Source organism: Myotis daubentonii, chromosome 5 (genome assembly GCF_963259705.1).
Source record: "Myotis daubentonii chromosome 5, mMyoDau2.1, whole genome shotgun sequence".
Classification (NCBI taxonomy): Eukaryota; Metazoa; Chordata; class Mammalia; order Chiroptera; family Vespertilionidae; genus Myotis; species Myotis daubentonii.
Window position 1 is genome coordinate 69,255,410 of NC_081844.1, and position 22,371 is coordinate 69,277,780.

At 37.9% G+C, this 22,371-nt stretch overlaps 1 protein-coding gene across 2 annotated transcripts; it reads right to left on the minus strand.

Annotated features, from left to right (window-relative positions):
* Positions 1–851: 851 nt before the first annotated feature.
* On the minus strand, positions 852–21,929 carry PLK4 (polo like kinase 4). 2 transcript variants are annotated; one of them, XM_059698076.1, is made up of 16 exons: positions 21,659–21,929; positions 20,968–21,063; positions 20,164–20,259; positions 19,969–20,083; positions 15,671–16,691; positions 14,864–14,964; positions 11,721–12,088; positions 10,786–10,890; positions 9,369–9,471; positions 8,322–8,471; positions 5,837–5,970; positions 5,659–5,750; positions 5,382–5,511; positions 4,423–4,563; positions 2,875–2,981; positions 852–1,015 (listed from the first exon to the last, which is right to left on the minus strand). In XM_059698076.1, the coding sequence occupies exons 1-16, from the start codon at positions 21,686–21,688 to the stop codon at positions 913–915; spliced, it is 2,892 nt and encodes a 963-aa protein (XP_059554059.1). In that variant the 5' UTR covers positions 21,689–21,929; the 3' UTR covers positions 852–912. The 2 variants fall into 2 exon arrangements, with proteins under 2 accessions (XP_059554059.1, XP_059554058.1); XM_059698075.1 differs by lacking the exon at positions 21,659–21,929 and adding an exon at positions 21,182–21,405.
* Positions 21,930–22,371: the final 442 nt, after the last annotated feature.

A 22,371-nucleotide genomic window follows, 5' to 3' on the forward strand; every position in this document is an offset into this window, starting at 1 on the left:
CCCTTAAAAACATTGTTGAATAATTGTTTCATTGGGCATTCCTGTCTACTTAAAGGAATTGGCTCCAGTATATCTCTGAGTATAAAATTCAGCAGAAAACATTAGGTTAAACAGTCTATATCATATTTAAGTAGTTTCATTCTATTCTTTTTTAAGTATTTCATTAGGGATGATTGTCCCACTATTAGGCATTCCATTCCATCATGTTAACTGCATTAAGTTCTTCAGTGTCAAACTGTTTATCATTACAATATACACATATTTTCAAATAAGTGTAGGGAAACAATGTGTTTACCATTTGCAAAAGTAGTTTTAAAAATTTAATTGGCTCCTCCTAAACAAACAGGCACCAAAACTTAAAAACAAGTTTACTAGTAGCTTCATTTTATAATAAGTATTCAGTTAAATAAATCAAAGAATAAAGTAACTTATCACTGTATTTATTCGTTTTGTTTTTAATATAAAATGCATTGGTTGAAATGCTTCATCAGAAACTGGTGCTACAAAAATAAATATAAAACAAATATACATGTTTACATATGTTCCTTATAACATAAATACATATTTACATGTTCAAAAATTTAAAAACTCCAGCATGTTTTTTCCATGATTCATTATGTCTGAGAAGTAGGGAAAACAACAAGAGCACAAACATACCACACACCATTTATATTTTTGCTTTTAAGAGATTGTTAGGTGTCCTATTTTAATCTATGACCACTATATTTTATAAATGATTTAAGTTGCATTCTGTTTTGTTCTCTCATTAGGATACATCCATTATGGTATAGATTAAAATTCTCCTCTATAGAAAGGCTTTCTGAAGGTTATTTTAAATAAGAGAAAGTCACTTTCCTTGAAAGCCAACAAAAACATTATTTATTAAGCTTATATATCTAAAAGGAGCTTTAATCAGTGAAAACTATGAGTTGGATTAGAGAACATCAAAAGGATGGAAGAAAGACACTGTAATTTCTGTTTGATGTATTCTGGTAATTTTTCATTTTCTCCATATCTAAGTGAAAAAAAAAAAAAGACAAAAATATTACTTAATTACTTGGTTCATATGAGAGTACCAAAATTTATATTTTTCAGTGATTCTTCAATTGACAGAGGTATCTCAGAAAAATTATACAAAATTATTTATTAAAGTAGATACCTAATCAAGTTAAGCATACCAAATTTACTTCCTTTCTAAATAGGCCGATCTCAAAATGTATTTAAATAAAAATAAAATTAGACCAAAACACTTCAATTGGCTTTATAATTTCTAAAGCAACCTGAAGATCTGGATTCCTTATTAGATTGCAGGTCCTAATCAAAGGAAAATACTAAGCTAAACACGTATGACTACATTTCTATTTAAATGTTAACAATTTCCAAATGACTATATCAAATAATCTGAAATTTTATCATCTGAAACATGGATTCTACCCATTTTATATCTGCATCCATCCACTTTCTGGAGCAACTGAAAGAACTTGTTAAACTAAGCCTCTAACTTCGTGTGTAGTTCTTTTTTTTTTTTTTTTTTTTTAATATATTTTATTGATTTTTTACAGAGAGGAGGGGAGAGGGATAGAGAGTTAGAAACATCGATGGGAGAGAAACATCAATCAGCTGCCTCCTGCACACACCTTACTGGGGATATGTCCGCAACCAAGGTACATGCCCTTGACCGGAATTGAACCTGGGACACTTCAGTCCACAGGCCGACACTCTATCCACTGAGCCAAACCGGTTAGGGCCATGTGTAGTTTTTTAAATGACGGCACTGCACATGTACACATTTTTTAAAAAAGCAATTGATAGATATCTACAAACTATATTTGTCTCAAGTAATTCCTTTACAATAAACACTTCTCATAAAGTATCATGTTGGTATTGGCATCATCATCAACCCTACCTCTTTTTAGTAACTTATGGTTTGAAATATGGAAACCAAAATATTGCTTACTCTTGCTATTGCAAGATCCCTATTTTTAGCATGGTGTCTGCCATACATTTTCATACAGAATGAACATATAAATTCAAAACGTGTTCCAATCATTAATTACTTTACATTAGATAAGACAATATAGCCTTTCATTTGAGAAAAAAATCTGGTGAACTCTTAAAAAATATTTTTAGCTTCTATGTTTTGTTTTTTTAAAAAATATTTTTAATGATTTTAGAGAGAAAGAGAGGGGGAAATAGAAACATCAATGATGAGAGAGAATCATTGATCAGCTGCCTCCTGCATGCCCCATACTGGGGAGCGAGCTGGCAACTAGGGCATGTGCCCTTGACTGGAATTGAACCCTGGACCCTTCAGTCTACAGACCGACACTCTAACCACTGAGCCAAACCAGCTAGAGCCTAGTTTCTATGTTTTGTGACGTAAACTGTTTAGGTATATTACTTACACTTAGAAGTCTATTATTTCTGAAAAGGGCCAACCTAGTTAGGCTATGGATTAAGACTACAAAAAATCTAATCACTTGCAGTGGATTATCCATACCATTTACCCTACAATCATGCAGAGAATCATAAAATATGCATTAAAAAGACTATAGGACCTGGCTGGTGTGCTCAGTGGTTGAACATAGACCTTGAACCAGGAAGTCATGGTCAGGGCACATGCTTAGGTTGCGGGGTGTGCAGGAGGAGGCAGCCAATCAATGATTCTCATCATTGATGTTTCCCTCTCTCTCCCTTCCTCTCTGAAATAAAAACAAACAAACAAAAGACTATATGAACTCCTAATAATTAATAGTTTAAATAATAGAAACATTGTCAAAATAAAAACAGTAACTTTACTAAATCACTTATTTCAATGTATAGGGAAAATTTATAGCAAAGAACTGAATCTCAACCAGTGTTTTAAGAACTTACCTAGTTGTCTGACCGTTCGGTGATGTGTAACTGATAGAAGATACTCCTGCCTGCACGACCAGCTGGGACCCATCATTAAACTGAACCCACACAGCTCCACTAGTTAACTAGAAAAAATAATGAAGTGTTGTAAATTACTATAAGAGTAGAGGGTCTGAGGTTCTTAAAAGGTACTCATGTTTATCAGGTTTTACATAGTTAAAAAAACAACAAACCTCTTAGGAGCTGTGATAATAATAGCATTGAGAAAATGCATGTCTTTTTCAGACTATTCCTTTAATAGTTAGGGTATTAAAATATTAAAATTATTGTAAATGAATCCTGTTTCCAGTAGTACATCAGAGTAGTTTTTATTGTTGTTTTCCAATAGTATTTTTTAAGTAGTATTTTTAACCAAGTATAGATTTAGGAAATAACAAAAGCAGCACTTTTTAAAATGAGGATTTCTTTCTATTCTTTGTCTGTAGGCCACATGAATTTCTCTTCAGCCCGAGAACCTAATATCTTAAGTTTGAAACCTTTCCCTTTAGCCACTGATATTTATGATGTACCACTCCTAATAGAGTGGCATGGACTCTGGAATCAGAGAACTGGGTGTAAATACAGACTGCCAACTAAGTAGGACAGTGCAAGCCAATCAACAATTATAAGCCACACTTAAGGAGATAACAACAATGTTAGGTTTTATTGGGAGAAATGAGACAATATATGTGAAAAACATGGTACCACATCTCAGGTACTCAACAAATATTGAATCCCCTTTCTTTAATTTCCTACCCCCATAAAGGCCTAGGCTGCATTTTACTTTACGGTTAAGTGAAAATTACATGTGCTATCCTCAAAAGTCTCCAAGCTTCAAGCTTTCAGATGATACACACATATACTTTCACACCTACATAAAATTCTATAAACTTGAAACACTATGTGGATTTAACTTTCAAATGCAAAAATCCCTTGTGGCCCTGACTAGTTTGGCTCAGTGGATAGAGTGTCAGCCTGCGGACTGAAAGGTCCCAGGTTTGATTCTGGTCAAGGGCATGTACCTTGGTTGTGGGCACATTCCCAGTAGCAGGTGTGCAGGAGGCAGCTGATCAATGTTTCTCTCTCATCAATGTTTCTAACTCTTTATCCCTCTCCCTTCCTCTCTGTAAAAATCAATAAAATATATTTTTTTAAAAAGTCCATTGTGGCCAAATAAATGTTACTGTAGTAATACAGATTACAAAGTTTCTAAAATTTAAAATGCCCTGGACATCATTCTAAACTCCTAACAATTAGCCATTATCATGACCTGTACTTTAAAAAACAAGGGCAAAAATAGGCCACCCATGTCCTAGTAAGCAATTTGTTACTAACAATGTCTAATTTTCCAACTGTACACAAGTAAAAAAAATTTTTTTTAAAAAAATGATTCAACCAATGCAAAATAAGGTGTAAAAACTTTCTTGCAAAGAGAAACCTTTAAAATAATTTATATTTGGGGATAATTATCTAATCACTATGGAAACCAAACATACTAAGAAAATTCATTTTTCTAAAATTTCTCACCTGTGTAGCCCAACCAACATTTTTCACAAAAACAGTTTTCAAAGGCTGTGCTGATTTAGGAAAACAATCTTTTAGACTACTAGAAGGGATGTTTGTTCCAGAAGCTGCGACAGTACCGCCAAGTCCTTCATCTGTAACCATCTATAAACAGTACAAGACAGAAGGATATTATGCCTTCCCATTTTTATAAGCCAACTTCAGTAAAAGTAGAAAATGATTGTTTTTTTCATCAGCTTAGAGTAAGTTTTCTTAAGAACAAAAACTAAAAATTAAAGAATAACCACATTATGAAAAATTAGAAAACTCAGAAAAAAAATCACACGATTGCTGTTTTCATTTTAGTAGATATCTTTTCTTTTATCCTAAGATATTTTTCACAATTGCAATCATAGTATGTATATATATATGTGTGTGCGTACATACATGTATGTATATAAACATGTATTTCTCCACTGTTGTATTTTATACTACATTGTTGTCTAGTCTTCATTGGCATAATAGTTCATTGAGTAAAAATACAGTAAGCTTATTTAACGATAAGCCTATCGTGGATATAAAAGTAGTTAATGGGACTTTACAGGTACAAATAAAACAACAATCTCTAATTTAATATATTTTCTCAGAAGGTTAGGCCTATTTGAGGTAAGATTTAAGCTGAGAACTGATGGGTGAGAAAGAACTACCCTTTGAGGGGTCGGGGAAAAGATTTCCCGGTCACGTGAACAGCATGTGAAAAAGCCCTGAGAGTTTGACTTATTCAGAACTAAAAGAAGGCTTCTGAGGCTCAGGCCGAGCAAGTCTCGGGTAAAGTAGCTCGGTGTGAGGCTAGAAAAGTAGGTAGGTATTAATATACGTAAAGTGTGTACAGAAGGTGATAATAAGCAGCTTTAATTTTACATCAAGGGCATCAGGCAATCATTGAAGGACTTTAGATACAAAAGTGACATATACATACTCACAGAAGGATTAAGTGCTGGTGCCTGTACCGGAGAAGCAGCACTATTTACGATCATTTTACTCATCAGGTAGTTTGGATCCATAGGAGGAGGAGGTGACAAGCCCTGAGGTGAGCTAGTACTACTAGGTTTTCTGAAGGAGAAAGAAATGACCAAGCATAGTCCCTTAAAGTTTACAATTTATAGAAAGGTAAAGAATGTTCATAATGTAATCACCAAACTTTTAAAATAACATTTCCTATACATTTTAGCCATACTTTTTAAATTTTCAAACATTTACCTTCCTACAATTATTGGGAAAAAGGGAGCACTTCCACTTTTCTTTTCCTCTTCTGAAATTATGGATTCCAGTGCTAAACAAATACGATGGCCCTATTTCAAAAGAAGAGTGCTTTCGTCATTACTTCGTCATTTGTGATCAGTTAATAGGTATGAAAAACCTGTAAGTAGGTACATACCTCATTAGCATGGTCCATATATACTTTTATTTTCTCTTTCAAGCTATTAACTTCACTTTCACCTTTTAAGGTGTAAGATTTTCCAGTCTTTTCAATCACATGAATTAAATCTTCTGTTTTATGTATCTTTGTTCCTTAAAAAATAAGAAAACTACCTTTTACCATATCTTTAAATATTCCTAGATTTATATTATACCAATACATAATGGCTCCTAGATCACAGTATCATTTATATTCATTCACTGATCATTAATAAATGAGGCTCTCAAAGTAAATATAGGTTATCCATTTTTCTTTTCTACACATACCTGGCTTAAGTATGAAACACAGGATATTGTAAAAAAAAAATCACTACTTTCATATAAAAACACAATTGAAAGGCAGCTATCATTATATGTGTACTGTGTAAGTGTATGTGCTTAGTGTCCCTTAAAGTAGGGATCTTTACAGATTAAACAGTAAATCATCATTATAGAATAGATTTGGAACATAAGATTCTCTAATTCTGTTTTATTCTTTTGCACATTTATAATTCTCATTAGAGGCCCAATGCACGAAATTCGTGCAAGAGTACACCTTCCTTCCCCCAGCTGCTGGCATTGGCTTCCCTCTGGCACCCAGGACCTGGGCTTCCCTCGCAGCCCTGGCTTCGTCTGGAAGGTCATATGTTCTAATTAGCATGGTATGCTTTTATTATTATAGACTAGAGGCCTGGTGCATAAAATTCGTTCATTGGGGGGGGGGGGTTCCCCTCAGCCCAGCCTGCACCCTCTCTAATACGGGACCCCTTGGGGGATGTCCGACTGACGGTCTGAGATCAGGCCTAAACCAGCAGTGAGATATCCCTCTCACAATCCTGGATCGCTGGCTCCTAATTGCTCACCTGCCTGCCTGCCTGGTCACCCCTAACTGCCCCACCCCGCCCCAGCTGGCCTGATTGCCCCTCACTGTCTCTGCGTGCTGATCTGATCACCCCCTGCCAGCCTGATTGCCCTTAACTGTCCCCTCCCTGCCAGCCTGGTCGCTCCTAACTGCCCCCCCGCTGGCCCGGTCACCCCTTACTACCCCCTCTGCCAGCCTGGTCACCCCTCACTGCCCCCCTCTGCCGGCCTGGTCGCCCCTAACTGCACCCCCCACTGGCCTAGTCACCCCTCACTGCCCCCCCTGCCAGCCTAATTGTCTCCAACTGCCCCCCCGGCCAGCCTGGTTGCCCCCAACTGCACCCCCGCCCTGCTGGCCTGGTCGCCTCTAATCCCCCCCCCGCCTCGCCAGCCTGGTCATCCCCAACTACCCCCTCCTGGCAGCCTGGTTGCCCCATGCAGCCTGCTGTTCAGTCGTTTGGTCATCCCTTACTAACCCCCCTGCTGGCCTGGTCGCCCTACGCAGCCTGCTTGTTCAGTCATTTGGTAGTCACTCACTAACTCCCCTACCGGCCTGGTCAAAGGCAGCCATATTGTAAGGGCATGAGGGTTAATTTGCATATTACCTTTTTATTATATAGGATAATTTTGTATGTGTTCACCTGAGTGTCTTAATTCATATATATACACATATGTATATATGTATGTGCCATACATATAATCTTAAAAGATTACTGTGTTGAATTAAAAACAACCACAGCCGAAAACGGTTTGGCTCAGTGGATAGAGCGTTGGCCTGCGGACTGAAAGGTCCCGGGTTCGATTCCGGTCAGGGGCATGTACCTGGGTTGCGGGCACATCCCCAGTAGGAGATGTGCAGGAGGCAGCTGATCGATGTTTCTCTCTCATCGATGTTTCTAACTCTCTATCTCTCTCCCTTCCTCTCTGTAAAGAATCAATAAAATATATTTAAAAAAAAAAAAACCAACCACAACTAAAAGGGGAAAAATTATCATTTTAATTAATTTATTTATTTGAGAATTTTTGTGAGTTTACTTAAGCCAAACTATTGACAACTGCTGGGAAACAAAATCTCAATGGATTGAGAAAATGGCCCCCAAAGTTACCATTTTTATTTTTATTTTTAAAAAATATATTGTATTGATTTTTTTACAGAGAGGAAGGGAGAGGGATAGAGAGTTAGAAACATCAATGAGAGAAAGACATCAACCAGCTGTTTCCTGCAAACACCCTACTGGGGATGAGCTTGCAATCGGGGTACATGACCTTGATTGGAATCGAACCTGGGACCCTTCAGTCTGCAGGCCAGCACTCTATCCACTGAGCCAAACCAGTGAGGGCCAAAGTTACCATTTTTTTTAAAAAATATATTTTATTGATCTTTGACAGAGAGGAAGGGAGAGAGATAGAGAGTTAGAAACATCGATGAGGGAGAAACATCCATCAGCTGCCTCCTGCACATCTCCCACTGGGGATGTGCCTGTAACCCAGGTACATGCCCTTGACCGGAATCGAACCTGGGACCCTTCAGTCCGCAGGCCGACGCTCAATCCACTGAGCCAAACCGGTTTCGGCCAAAGTTACCATTTTTAAATGGTACTCACCATCATAAAACCAAACCTCAAAATCAGCACAAGGAGAATTCTCCATTAAGATGCATTTAGCATATTTTGTAAAATAAGTGATTTTTGGAGATTTAGATCTTACAAGCTGTACAAATCTGGAAGCATATTGATATTTTCGCCAGTACTTCTCTAGGGAGCAAAAGAGAAAAAAATGATCTATCATAAGAGAATAAAATTTTGACTTGACATGTAAATTACATAAACATTTAATATTTATTTCTACTCTACCTCAAAAATTCAAGTTGATAGGTTAGTAATCCCAGTACCAAAATAAAAATATTTTTAGAGATATACATCTATTATTTCAATAAAAACTAAAGATAGTTCAGTAAAACGCCCAAGAAATACATAAAATCTGATGACTGGTATTATGATGATCTTAAAATGCTTTCTTTGAATCACCTCCTTTTTATAAATAAGGCAATAATTCTAGAAAATTTTTGTAAGTGAAATGAAAAGACTTCTGAGATATCAGAATCAAATGTTTTTCAGAAAGAAATATAGCTCTTTTTGTGTTCTTAGAGCAGTTTTATGGTCCTTACCTTACACAAGTACATTTTTACAGCTTCCTGTAGCTATGGTTATTTATAGTATTTATTGGTATATTAGTATACCTACTTTGATTTCTAATAAGAGTTAAGTTTCACAGATTTTCTTGTTTGTTTCTAATTGTCATCTCAGTGAAGTCTTACTACTCAGTACGTTATTCCCCAATCCATGTGTAGGAGCTGAACTGGGAGTAAAACTTTTTCAACCACAATTATAAATGAACATTTATGTAGTGCAGTCATTATTTCAAAAGCAAAAAACTATATACTTCATGTTGAACTTTTAACATGATTCAACACAAATATCCCAGAGTTAGTTACCATTATTACACAGAACAGGAATAAACATTGGAGTAATAAGGTACATCCTATCTCACCAAATATTACAACCAAATATTAAACTCTATGATAATCATGTATAGAGTCTATACATATAAAACTCCATTATCTAGATTTGTTCCCTGATAAATTTACATACCTGGTAAATTGTCAAAGCTGTACCTACTGATATTACCAGTAGGTGAAGGCGGTTTATCAGCAAGAGGGAAACCTCTTCCATCATTTGGATAATAAATAGTGATCTGCCAAAATATTTTTTAAGAATTCTAATTGTTTGCCATTAAGTTAGAGCACTATATTTAAAAATTATGAAAAGAGCTCACATGTAATATCCTATATAATAACAGCTTAATATGCAAATCAACCGAATGGTGGAACGACCAGTCCCTATGATGCGCACTGACCAGGAACTGCCTCCAGCCCGCAGGCCCCAGGCAAGCCAAGGCAGGTGAAGAGGGCCCTCCCTCCATCCAATAGGCCGCTGGTTGCCCTGCAGAGGGAGGTGACCAGCAGCGGTGGTGGTGGTGGATGGGGCCAGCGAGCAAGCAGTGCCAGGCCGGCCAAGGCGGGTGCCAGTGGGTGGCCCCACAAATTGGCCCTGATCGCTGGCCAGGCCTTGGGACCCTACCCATGCATGATCTTCGTGCATCAGGCCTCTAGTTAAATATTTTATTGAAAACTAGAGGCCTGGTGCATGAAAATTCATGTACTAGAGGGTGGGGTCCCTCAGCCCAGCTTGCCCCCTCTCACAGTCCGGGAGCCCTCAGGGGCAGGAGATGACCTGGTGATCAGGGGAAGGCGACACCCCCATCACACCTCTGCTGCTGCCACTGCCAGCAGTGCAAGCCTTGGCCAGCCTTGGTTACCTGAGCCTTTGGGCAGCCCTGGGCAGCTGGGCAGCCTACACCTGAGGCTTGCCTGTGCCTCGGGCCAGCCCTGGGGCTGAGGGGACTGGGGGTCTCTGGAGGCAGGTATGTGGAGCGGCTGGGCCCGCCTGCCACCCTGGCGGGGCTGAGGGGACTGGGTACCGCCATCTTTGAGGGCAGGCCAGCCAATTAGCATATTAACTCTTTATTAGAGAGGATGCTAAATATGCTCTAAAGTAAGTTTTTTTTTGCTTTTTAACCTTAGGCCTAAAGTTTAGATTTTGTTACTAGTTATAATAACTATTATTTTTAAATGTTTTCATTGATTTGAGAGAGAGAGAGGAAGATGGTGGGAGAGAGAGAGAGAGAGAGAAAGAGAGGAAAAAACACAGATTGGCTGCCCCATGCACACCCCTCACTGGGAATCAAGCCCAAGAACTTTTGTGTACCGGACAACGCTCAACCAACTGAACCACAGTGGCCAGGACATTAGTTATAATTATTTTTAAATCCACACTAATTTATTTAAACATATGTAGTATGCTATTCTAGTTCTTAAATTCCAGAGACACTATCCCTATCAGGAAAACTAATTTAAAAACATTTTTTAAAGACATCATTATACAATGGATTAGAAGGCTAAATACTTAAGTGAGAAAGCTGCAAGATAATAAAGTAGATCCACATTACCATATTTCCATCACTAGATACATGAAGAACTTCTTTCACATATTCCTGACATGAATGCTCCTTTAGAAGCTCCACACATACCTCCTCCGAATCAAGTATGCTCACCTAAAAACAAAACCAAAATCAGTAAGAACTACCTTGTTTACTAGAACAGCACTGACATATATAATACTTAAGAGAGAAGTACTTAACCATGGCAGAAAAACAAATCAAAGTGAAGATAAAATAACTGCTTCACTGCAACAGTCTGGACTGGAAGTGTATCTGAGCACAGCTGAAACATAAGGAGCAAGGGTAAGACGGTATGATGAAGTGTGAAACGACAGCCAGTGAGCAGAAAGAAAGAAAGCAGAAGGTAGGGTGGAGACTGAGGACTTTGAAAAGACAATAGTATGGCAAACAAAGGCAACAGAAAACGGGAAAACAGGATGAAGATGTAATTAAAAAATAAAAATCATTTCCAAATCACACTTGATATTTTTTAAAACTCTTAAACTTAATTTGTGCATTTTCCTTTTCTTTTAAATAGTTTGAGATGTTAAAAAAAAGTTATATTTTTTAGTTTACCTTTTTGAGTCTGGATTATATGCAAAAACAAAAGCAAAAGGTAATCTATTAAATATTTAGTGGTTGGAATTGTGAATGAATATGTAACATAATAACTAGCCAGTATTATTTTGAAATGTTTCTCATTATCAATAATTTAAAATTCAAAATGTATCAGTATCAATTCACCATTTTTAAAGTAGCCAGAAGAAACAAAAGCCATTTTTTCCATAAACACCTCAACTCTTTTCTTTTAAATCAGCTTATTATTCACTTATCAGAAGTACAGGAACTTTATAGAAAACTAAAAAACCCCATCATATTTGATACCAAAAACCAATTTACATAAGGAAATATTACATGATAAATTTAAAAAATTATAGACATACCACAGCCTTTTTGGTTTTCTGTCTGATTGGTTTTAATCTGTAAGCTGTCAAAGGAGATGTAATGCTTCGTAATGTACGTTTCTGATAACCCAATGGTGGCTCCATATCCTTCGTCTTGCTTTGTTCAGAAACAGGTTCTAAGCCAAAAATAGATTCTTGTGGAATTATCTCAGGTTTATTAGGAAATGCAGTTATATGTTTCATGGTGTTCAGCTGTTTTGCAGAATGCGCATTATCAGAAACCCCAGGGCTCTTTTTGCCTCTTAAATCGGTCCAGGCATTTCTTGACATGTCTTGCAAATCTGAATGGTCCTGGAAATCTCTGTTTGAGCTAAGGCTTTTGTGCTCAGTAGTTTCTCTTAAATGAGCTGTAATATACACAGATTAAAGCAATTGAGTGAAATAATTTAAAAAAACCAAACACACCAAGCTTACATAACAAGTCATGCTGCTTATAACAGATGTTTGTTGTTATTGTTTTTTTATGTTTGTACTGCTTTTCAGAGAGAGATAGAAACATCAATAATGAGAAAGAATCATTGATCGGCTGTCTCCTGCACGCCCCCTTACTGGGGATTGAGCCTGCAACTTGGGCATGTGTCCTGACTGGTTCATAGGTTGACCCTCAACCACTGGGCCATACCAGCCAGGCTAGATGTTATTTTTTTGAGGAACAAAAGAAATCCTGCAACAAAAATGTTCATTATTTTTCTAACAAATAAGATGTGACATAATAAAATAGTGACTTTAAAGAACATTTAAAGCCATATTGCAAAGGAATACCTTTAGTATTCTTAATACTAAAAAGATTAATATGATTAATGTGAAATTAAGTTTTCAATCAAAGCAAAAACTAAGCACCTAGAGTCACCTACTAATTCTAAAACAAGCAACTGCCAATACTGCAACAAATACAGAAATGAGAGAATTTCCCAGGTTATCATTCCATCTAATATGCAAATTTATTCTCTTGAAGCCATCGTCTCTAGTCCATTTTTACCTACAAAATATGAAACTAGAAGTAAAAAACTGCAATATATGACATAGCTTTAATATTTTTATTACAAATGTATTTGCATCCACATTTTAAAAAAAGTTATTGAGCTTTACACATTTATATTTCGCATGGTTTTAGTATTCAAATAAGAACATTACTTTTTAAAGCCCTGAAAATTAGATAATATAAAATGCAGTAAGACAATTTTTTAAATGCTAAACTCTAAAAATCTGTATCGCAACTTTTCCCCTAATTATGTTTTAGTGCTTTCCCCCTCTACTCCTATTATGACAGAAATATTTTATATCCAATATTGTACTTTAAAATTGTAGCAGGCCTACTAGATTATAAATGTAATAATAATCTCAGATATATCATCTCAGATATGTCCATGCTACTAAATAAAAGTATTTATAAGTGCAATAGAAGGTTAACTACAAGATTAAGTACACAGCACTTTTATAGTTTAAAAAATATAAATTTCAATTATCATCTTCAACAAATACACATGAGAAAGTTAACTCTCTTGGGCTCTTGAAAATAACATATTTTAAAAAGAAAAAATAAAAAAAGAAAAAGAAAAAAAAATAGTCTTGAGGTGACACAACAATTCTCTGCTTAAAATTACAGCCATATTATGCACTCTTTGTGTGAGGTAACATAATACTTAGGAAAAAATAATCCCCTCCTCTCCGTATGTTTCTTTTTTATTCTGTCTTATTTACATCATTATTTTCCAATCTACCATCTGTGACTCTGTCAATTTCATTAAAGAGAAATGTTTAACTTTCAAACCCAGCTGTTTTAAAAATGTTTAGGTTTGGCCCTGGCCGGGTAGTTCAGTTAGTTAGAATGTTGTCCCAATACTCCAAGGTTGCAGGTTTGATTCCCGGTCAGGACACATACAAGAAGCAACCAATTTTCAACTTGTGTGGTTTTTGGCAGTTGTGGCCTGTAAAATAGTGTTCTGTTTTCCTTTGCATCTTTAAAACATAAAATAAATTGGGCACCTTTTCAGTCAAAAAAAAAAAAAAAAAAAAAAAAGAAGCAACCAATTAATGCATACATAAGTGGAACAACAAATTCATGTTTCTCTCTCTCTTCCTCTCCCTCTAAAATCAATAAATAAGCTTTAAAAAAAAGTTTATGTTTTTAGTAGCTGTGTAATTTAGTGTATGTGAGGTCCCACTAGTACACCATGATGTCCACATCAGCTTCTACTTAAAAATAAGGTAAATCCTCTTGAATATTTTATAGGCACTGATAGTGGTGCTAATTATAGAGAGGCTGTAAGAACAGAGAGGTTGTCAACTCTCTGAGCCAGAGTGCTTGGGTGGGAATCTCTTCTTTGGGCAGGGTAGATTGGCACATTATGCCCTGTGCACCACAAATTCCTCATTCTTCCTAAGACAAGGCTATAGTACCATCCTTGTGTTTTTTTATGAGAAGTTAATAATATATAATAAACATTAAGAATAGTGGCTGACATAAAAACTCAAAATCAATAGTTAACAGTTATTACTATGAGGCCCGGTGCATGAAATTCGTGCATGGGGGGGGGGGCGGTGTCCCTTAGCCTGGCCTGCACCCCCTTGCAATCTGGGACCCCTCAGGGGATGCCCAACTGCTGGTTTAGGCCCAAAACTGGCAGTCAGACATCCCTCTCACAACCCAGGATAGATGGCTCCTAACCACTCACCTGCCTGCCTGCCTTCTCACCCCTAACCACCCGCCTGCCTAATCACCCCTAACTGCCTTTGCCTGTCTGCCTGATCGCCCCTAACTGCCTGCCTGATCTCCCCTAACCACTTCTGCCTGCCTGCCTCACTGCCCCTAACCACTAGCCTGCCTGCCTGATCACCCCTAACCATTTGCCTGCCTGCTTGATTGCCCCTAATTGCTTGCCTGCCTGCCTACCTGATTGCCCCTAATTGCCTCTGCCAAAGTCCCGGGATGACTTCGTCAGGAAGGACATCCGGAATGATGTCTGGAAGGCTGTTCAGCTGTCCAGTCTAATTAGCATATTATGCTTTTATTATTATAGTTTATTGAAAATGATTTTATAAAGAAAACCCAAAAAGAAATGGCAATGCTTGCTAAGTGTCCACTTGTCAATTTTTTATTAAATAGTCCACTAAAAACTCACCAATTTTTTGCAGATTTCCAAACCACTGTTGCACCACTTCAAGCTGAGATGTCTGGTCTGGAAATGGAAAAGGAGTTTTTCCTGGACAAAGATGATTTGAGCTAAACAAAGAAAAAAATATTCCCATTAATTAATACAAAATTATCAGGCAATAGGTTTTCAACTTGATAAGGGAGATCTCTTATTTGAATAACTGAAGATTTTAGAATAACTGTAGAAACTAATATCTGCATAACTAAATTGTCTCTAAGCTAAACTCCCATGCCAAAATCCCCATGGCACTGTAACTATGTTTCTATATGGCTATTGCCTTATTGTAATATAAGCATAAAAATCAAAGATCATAAAAATAAAAAAGTAAACACTGGAGTGACTAAAAATCTAGTCTTCATGTGAGAAGCAGTCAACAATATGATTACTCATCACTTAGACTCAGCTTCTCTGTGTGTGTATTTACAGTTACTAATAAAGTACTTTAGAGACTAAACATGTTTAATATATACTTTTGCACTAGACCAGCTTCATATAAACAAAACTAAAAATTCCCAAGTATTAAATATACTCTACAAACACATTCATGAGCACATATATTCATATTAAAAGAGATTCTTAACTACAATTCAAAATCATCATTCTGATTCTCTTCCTAATAAGAAATAGAAATCATAGTTAAGAAGATCCCAAAGAATATCTGACAATGTTAGAAAAAGTAAATCCCTTTAGTTAGAGGCAGCTTCATTAATGGCAAATTAATACTAACACAATGTTTATTCAAAAAGTAAAAGCTTTTGATTAAATTATTCTTACAGTGCTTGGTTGTTAGCAGGTCTTTCCAAAGATCCAGAACTATTGGATATCTTTTCCTTAAAGTGAAAAATATTGACATTGCTATTTGTGGGTGAGTATCTTTCTTCATTTTCATCTCCTCCTGATCTTTTGGGTTTTGAAAGCATTTCTACAGAGTGACATCGTTCCATTGTACATGTGTTTGCTCGAGATTGACTATTAGAAGTGCCAGATCTATCAGAGGAATGGGCTCTACGAAGGTATCGAGAATGTGGCCTTTCTTCTGCATCATGGATTACTCTTCCCCTTCCACTATTAATGGTTTCTTGTTCTTGATTTCCCCAATGAGTATAAAAACTGCTTCCATCTTCTGAAGAAAAATCACTTGAATTTTTATTCTTTGGAAATACAGTCATTTTATTTGGGAGAGGCTGGCTACTCAAAAGTCTTCTTCTGTCAAACAAACTACCACTTATACTGGTACTAGAGGAAGCTGTCATTGCAGTAGAAATTGTGGCATGTCCACTATCAATTGAATCTTCTGAAGTTCCTAAATCCTTACTTTTTGTTGAAGAATTTCGGGACATAAAAGGATGGTCTAATACTGAAGACAGACTTAAACGATCTGCTGGGTTTCTACGAAGTAACTGGTGAATAAGGTCCTTGGCCTCTCCTGACAAAAAAGTTGGCATTTCATAATCTGCCAATACTACTTTATTCAATGTGTTCTTGACTGTGTCAGTGTCAAAAGGCGGTCTCCCAATAAGTAATGTATAAAACATACAGCCCAATGACCAAATGTCAGATTCAAGTCCATGTGCACTTCGAGTTGCAATTTCTGGTGAAATGTAATTAGGAGTTCCACATAACGTATAGTGCTTTTCATGTGGCATTTTCAATTGAGTTGCCAGCCCAAAATCGGCAATCTTGATGTTCATATTACGCGTAAGTAAGAGATTAGAAAGTGTGAGGTCCCGGTGTAGTATTCCATGAGAATGGAGATACAACATTCCTGTGATGATCTGGTGCATGAAGTGTCGGGCTGTTTATGCAAAACATAAAACCTATGATTTAGAAAAACTGTAACATTTAAGTATTTAAAATACATTATGAAATCCAAGTACACATGCCAGAGTATTAAAATTAGGACACTGGCTTGCAGCTTAGTTTTATTTTTACCAAACAAATAACACTCTGATAATTTCATAATATTCTTTAATTCCCTTTAAGACTATTAGGTACGCCTTTTATTTAATCTTTGTCCTTTCTAACTGATGAGTTTTCTGTATGCTGTTAAGGGAAGCTTAATTCTATTAGCATTTGGAAGTTAACCAGAAGTCTCTAGCAATTAAGAGAAAAATTTTATAATGAACAAACAATAAATACATCCTTGTTTAAAAAAAAAGAGAAAGGTCCACTGATGTCCCCCAAACCCTACCAAAATGCAATCATCATGAACAGTTTGTATATATTTTCATGCTTGTGCTTACATCCACAGAAATATGCTGTAATAATTGATTTTTAAATATAAAAATGGTATAAAAATGTAGTTTCATTACTTTCTCGTCCACTTCACAATATTTCTTGGCGATATTTCTGTCAGTACACATAGATCTTATTTTTATTTAATAACTACTGATGAAAATTTGGGTCACTTCTATAATTGCAAGATTACAAAACATAGGCCAATAGACATTCTTGTACATACTTGTTTTTTTTGTGTGCATATCATGGGGTGTTTCTCCATGGTAAAATCAAAAAGTAAAATCACCGTACTGAAGGGTTAAATTTCATATCATAATACCTTGCCAAACTGCTCTAAAGGGCTGTATTTTTATGCATATCCCTGTTAATATTAGGTAGTCTCAATCCAATGAGTAAAAAAAAAAATGGTACTCTTTTAGTTGACATTATGATTGCCATTGAGTCTGAGCATCTTTTCATATTTAATGGCCATTTGTATTTTCTCTTCTGTAGACAGTCTGCTTATATCCTCCATTTACCTTTTTTTAGGCATGCCTTATATTTTTAGTATTAATTTGACAGGCATATAGTTTACAAATATTTTCTTCCAATCTTTGTCATTTAAATTTGTTAGCAGACTCTTCTGCCATACACATTCTTAATTTTAAGTAAATTAATAATTATTTTCCTTCATTGTTTTTACAGGTTTGTCTTATTTAAAAAAGGCCTTGCCCTGGCCCTTGTGGCTCAGTTGGTTAGGCATCATCCCGTGCACTGAAAGGTTGCTGGTTTGTTTACAGGACGGGCACATGGCTGGGTTGCCGGCTCGATTCCCTATAGGAAATTGGTGTAGGAGGCAGCCAATTGATATCTTGCTCTCACATTGATGTTTCTCTCTCTCTTCCTCTGGAAATAAAAAAATCTTTAGCCCTGGCCAGTTGCTTAGCAGTTTAGAGCATTGGCCCATGGACCAAAGGTTCTCAGGTTCAATTCCCAGTCAAGGGTATATACCTGGGTAATAGATTTCATCCCTGGCCCCAATCAGGATATATGATGTATGTTTCTATCATACTGATGTTTCTGTTTTTCTCTCTCTCTCTCTAACTGCCTCCTCCCTCCCTTCTACTCTATCTAAAAATCAATGGAAAAAAAATCCTTGGGTGAGGATTAACAACAACAATCTTAAAAATAAGTAAATAAAAAGGCCTTTTATTACATAGTATTATGAAAAATACATTAATCACCATGAATATTTATATGGGTTTATTTACAATTTGAATTATGTCCTTATTTTAACCCTTTTCGGTTCAACCTTGAGGCTGACTTGACAGACCAGGCACTAGGAGCAGGTCCAATATCAAGCAATAAGAACATTAGAAAGTTCAACATTCAATCCCGTCAATTAATTTGGACCAGACTGTTTGAATTCCAAAAATAACATTGGACCACAAAGGGTTAAGTCAAAGGATATGAACATTTCTCTAACTTCTAGTACATATGGTCAAATTGTTTTTCAAATAGGTTATATAGATTTGAACGCATAAAAAGTCTATCAGCAACCACCTTTCTTAGTTTACCTGCAATGTGTTAGCAGGGCAAGATAATATGAAAACCATGTTTTGTGAGATGATGTATGGACCTTACATGTGAGCCTGGACTGAACTGTAAAAAGTTATTTATAAGAAACTGGGAAAGTTGAAACTGATTATGTATTTGTTAGTAAGAAATTATTAGATATGATAATGAGTTTGTGGTTATTTTTCTTAGGTCTGTATCTTTTAAAGAGATATATATGTATATACCTACACATACATACACACACTAATAAAAGAGAAACATGCAAATTGGTGTCACTCCGCTATGCCCACCAGCCAATCAGATGAGTATGCAAACAACCCAACAAAGATGGCGCTTAATTTGCATACACAGGTGCGGAGCGAAGACTGAAGACTGAAGAGGCTTGGGTTCTCCACTGTGGCCGGACCAAAGGCCTGGGTCCCGGGTGCCGGAGGAAAACCGGTGCCGGAGGAAAACAGGTGCCGGCAGCCAGGGGAAGGAAGCCTATTGCGCAAATCTTCGTGCAACGGGCTTCTAGTATATGTATATATATGTATTAAAGTCTATAATTTGCTTCAAATACTCTAGGAACCTGGGGGAATAAGGATACAAATGAAACAATTTGACCACGAGTTGATAGTTTTAAAGGTTGAATGGTTTAACTTCATGGGGGCTCATTATACTACTCTCTCTATTTATGTTTGATATTTTCTATGTAAGTCGCTTCAGTAGTTATTTTGTGCTTGACTTAGAAGTTATTTTATAGTCATCAACAGCATTCTAAAGAGCTTTTTGTTTATTTTTTAAAATATATTTTTATTGATTTCAGAGAGAAAGGGAGAGGCAGAGATAGATAGAAACATCAATGATGAGAATCATTGATCAGCTGCTTCCTGCAGGCCCCCTACTGGGGATGGAGTCTGCAACCCAGGCATGTGCCCTCAACCAGAATTGAACCTAGGACCCTTCAGTCTACAGGCCGACACTCTATCCTCTGAGCCAAACCGGCTAGGGCTCTAAAGAGCTTTTTACAGATTTAAAAGGATATATACTAAATTGCTACAGATTTAATTTAAAGTGTAAGTTTTGGAAAATAACAAATTTCTCCATTTACTTTCCTTCTGTAATGCTTGGATATTTTATAGGAATTAATGGCTCTTACAATTGGGGGTGGGGAATCTCCTTTTGTAGCCCAAAGTAACAATTAAAACAGTTCTATTTTGTAATACAACATTCTTCAAAACCACAAAAAGTAAAATTTATATCTACTAAAAAAGAAAAAAAAAGCAGCAGCCTACCTTCATTTTCTGAGAATGGTTTCCTTCTGTTCTTTAGATACCTGTTCATTTCTCCATTATGGCACATTTCTAATACCAGGTACACATAATTGCTATCTTCAAAATAGTTATACAGCTGAAATTTAAAAGAGCACAATAAATTATAATATACAAAAATTCAATGTCCATGGCGAATTTTATAAAATTGTATTTTACCTCCAAGATAGAAGGATGTTTCAATTGGCAATGTATTTTCACCTCATTTTGGACTCTCTGTACCATTCCAGCTTTGTACATGGCTTTCTTATCTATCTAAAAATAACATGAGAGGTATAGATATTGATGATAAACTTTCAAACATGAAGTGGTCTAAAGTTAACTTTGAAAAGAGAACGAACACTTTTAAAATATTCTGAATTCCTTTTACCCACTTCTTTATGAGATCAATTTACTGTTGTCTATCTTCCCCTTGCATTTAGCAGATTGCATAGCAGAGTGAACATTCAGAAAAGTTTGCCCAGTGCAGTCTAATACCTTCTCACAACTTAAAGAATTTAATAGCACGACTATCGTATCTATAATAACAATTTAGCCAAGCTTTAAAGCAAAACTCCCCTAGTGGTTTAGATAAGGGATTCTTAATTGCTTGTATTACTCATTCTAACAGTCAAGAAGAGCATTTTAGGTTGTCAGTGTAATACAGAACTATGCACAAGTGTACTCTTATTAAAATAAACCATTATTTGTTCTTTGAATTCTACCAATGACTCCATGTGTGTATAATTGGAACAGATACTAGGTCTACTGACATTAATGAAGATAAAACAACTATTTAATCATGATCAAGGACCTTCTAAGTTATCCTTAAATTCAACTGCTGGATGTGGGCTATTTTCTTCTACCTAAGAAGTGCGTTCTTTACATCACACTCAAAGAAAAGACTGTCAGGTAAGGAGTTTCTGACATCTCAAGTACTACACTTCTCTAGGAGAGGTGAGAAGCTGATCAATATAATCTTACCATTTTGATTGCAACTTCCAAACCAGTGTGAATGGACTCAGCTCTGTAGACACCAGCAAATGATCCTTTACCAAGCAGATTTCCAACTTTAAAATCCTTAAAAGTGAAAGAATATGTGTGATGACTCACAGCAGTATATAGGAAGGGGCTAGATAAAGGAGATAAAATGGGTCCAGAGGGGAATTTGCACTCAAAATTCGAGCAGGTATTACACCTCGATGCAGCGGGTGTCTGGGCTGGAAAGCATGTCGACGCCTCGCGGGGCTCCCTGCGCTCTCGGGCTGGGCTCCGGGTCGAGTAGCCTGATGCTCTGGTTCCTCAGCCTCAGTGCGGCCTCCGCACCCTTCTCCCACCCCCAGCCAAGCCGGGGGGACCAGGGCTCCCGCCGCGGCTCCCGCCAGAGGTAACCGCCATCCCCCTGGAGATGCCCGTTCCAGCGCGGCAGCCCCGGCGGGACCGCAGACCCGAAGCCGCGGAGTCCCGGGAGAGAAGGGCGGGGCCGCGAGCGACGCACCTGGGCCGCCACCCCCGGCTCGGAGGGGCGGGCCGCTCCGCCCCCAAACAGCAGGGCCGGGGCGGTTGGGACCCTCCCAAGGCATCTGGACGCCCACCCCGCAGCCGTTAGCTTCGCCGGGTCCCCTGCCTGCAGAGGTCTCGGGTCCCGCCCGCCGAGGACCGCTAGTCTTTTCACCTCGATCTTCTCCCCGATGCAAGTCGCCATATTTCCAGGCCACGGCCTGGGCTCCCGGGATCAGCGCCCTTCTTGCGGTCGCTTCGAGGCAACGCTCCAAGCAACCAGCAGTTCTTGGCGCCCATCAGGCTCGGCTCTCTAGGCCGCCGCTCCTGGCGACGACAGCACAGCCACCGAAAGGTCTCCAGGGCGCCTTCCGAGGCCTGGGCGGCGCCTCCGCGCTCCCATTTTGAAAAACTCCCGCCGGTTGACGTCCGGGCAAGGCTAGCGGTGACGTCACGAGGCGGAGGCTCCGGATAGGCTGCGCCCGGGCGCGCATGCGTAATTGGCTTTCCCTGGCCGCCTGCCCGGGTTTCCTGGCCTCGGGCCGGAAGTGCTGGGCTGGAGGCCGCAGGTGCGGGAGGTGTTGGCACTCCTGCCCTGGGGAGACCGTCCACGACCCGTGGGAAAGCTAGCCTGACCTGTGAGACATTTCCACCTGTCCGTTACTCACCTGAGGGTCTGAAAACTACAAGTCTGTAAGGGTTTTAAGACTATTTAAAAGTTACAAATGTTGCCCTGTGGGCGTGGCTCAGTGGTTGAGCATAGACCTATGAACCAGGAGGTCATGGTGCGATCCCCAGTATGTGGTGTGCAGGAGGCTAAACTTGACAGGACAGCACTTGGGGAGGAAGAACCTTACCTGGCTTAAACGCCCTTTATATATCTGTGTT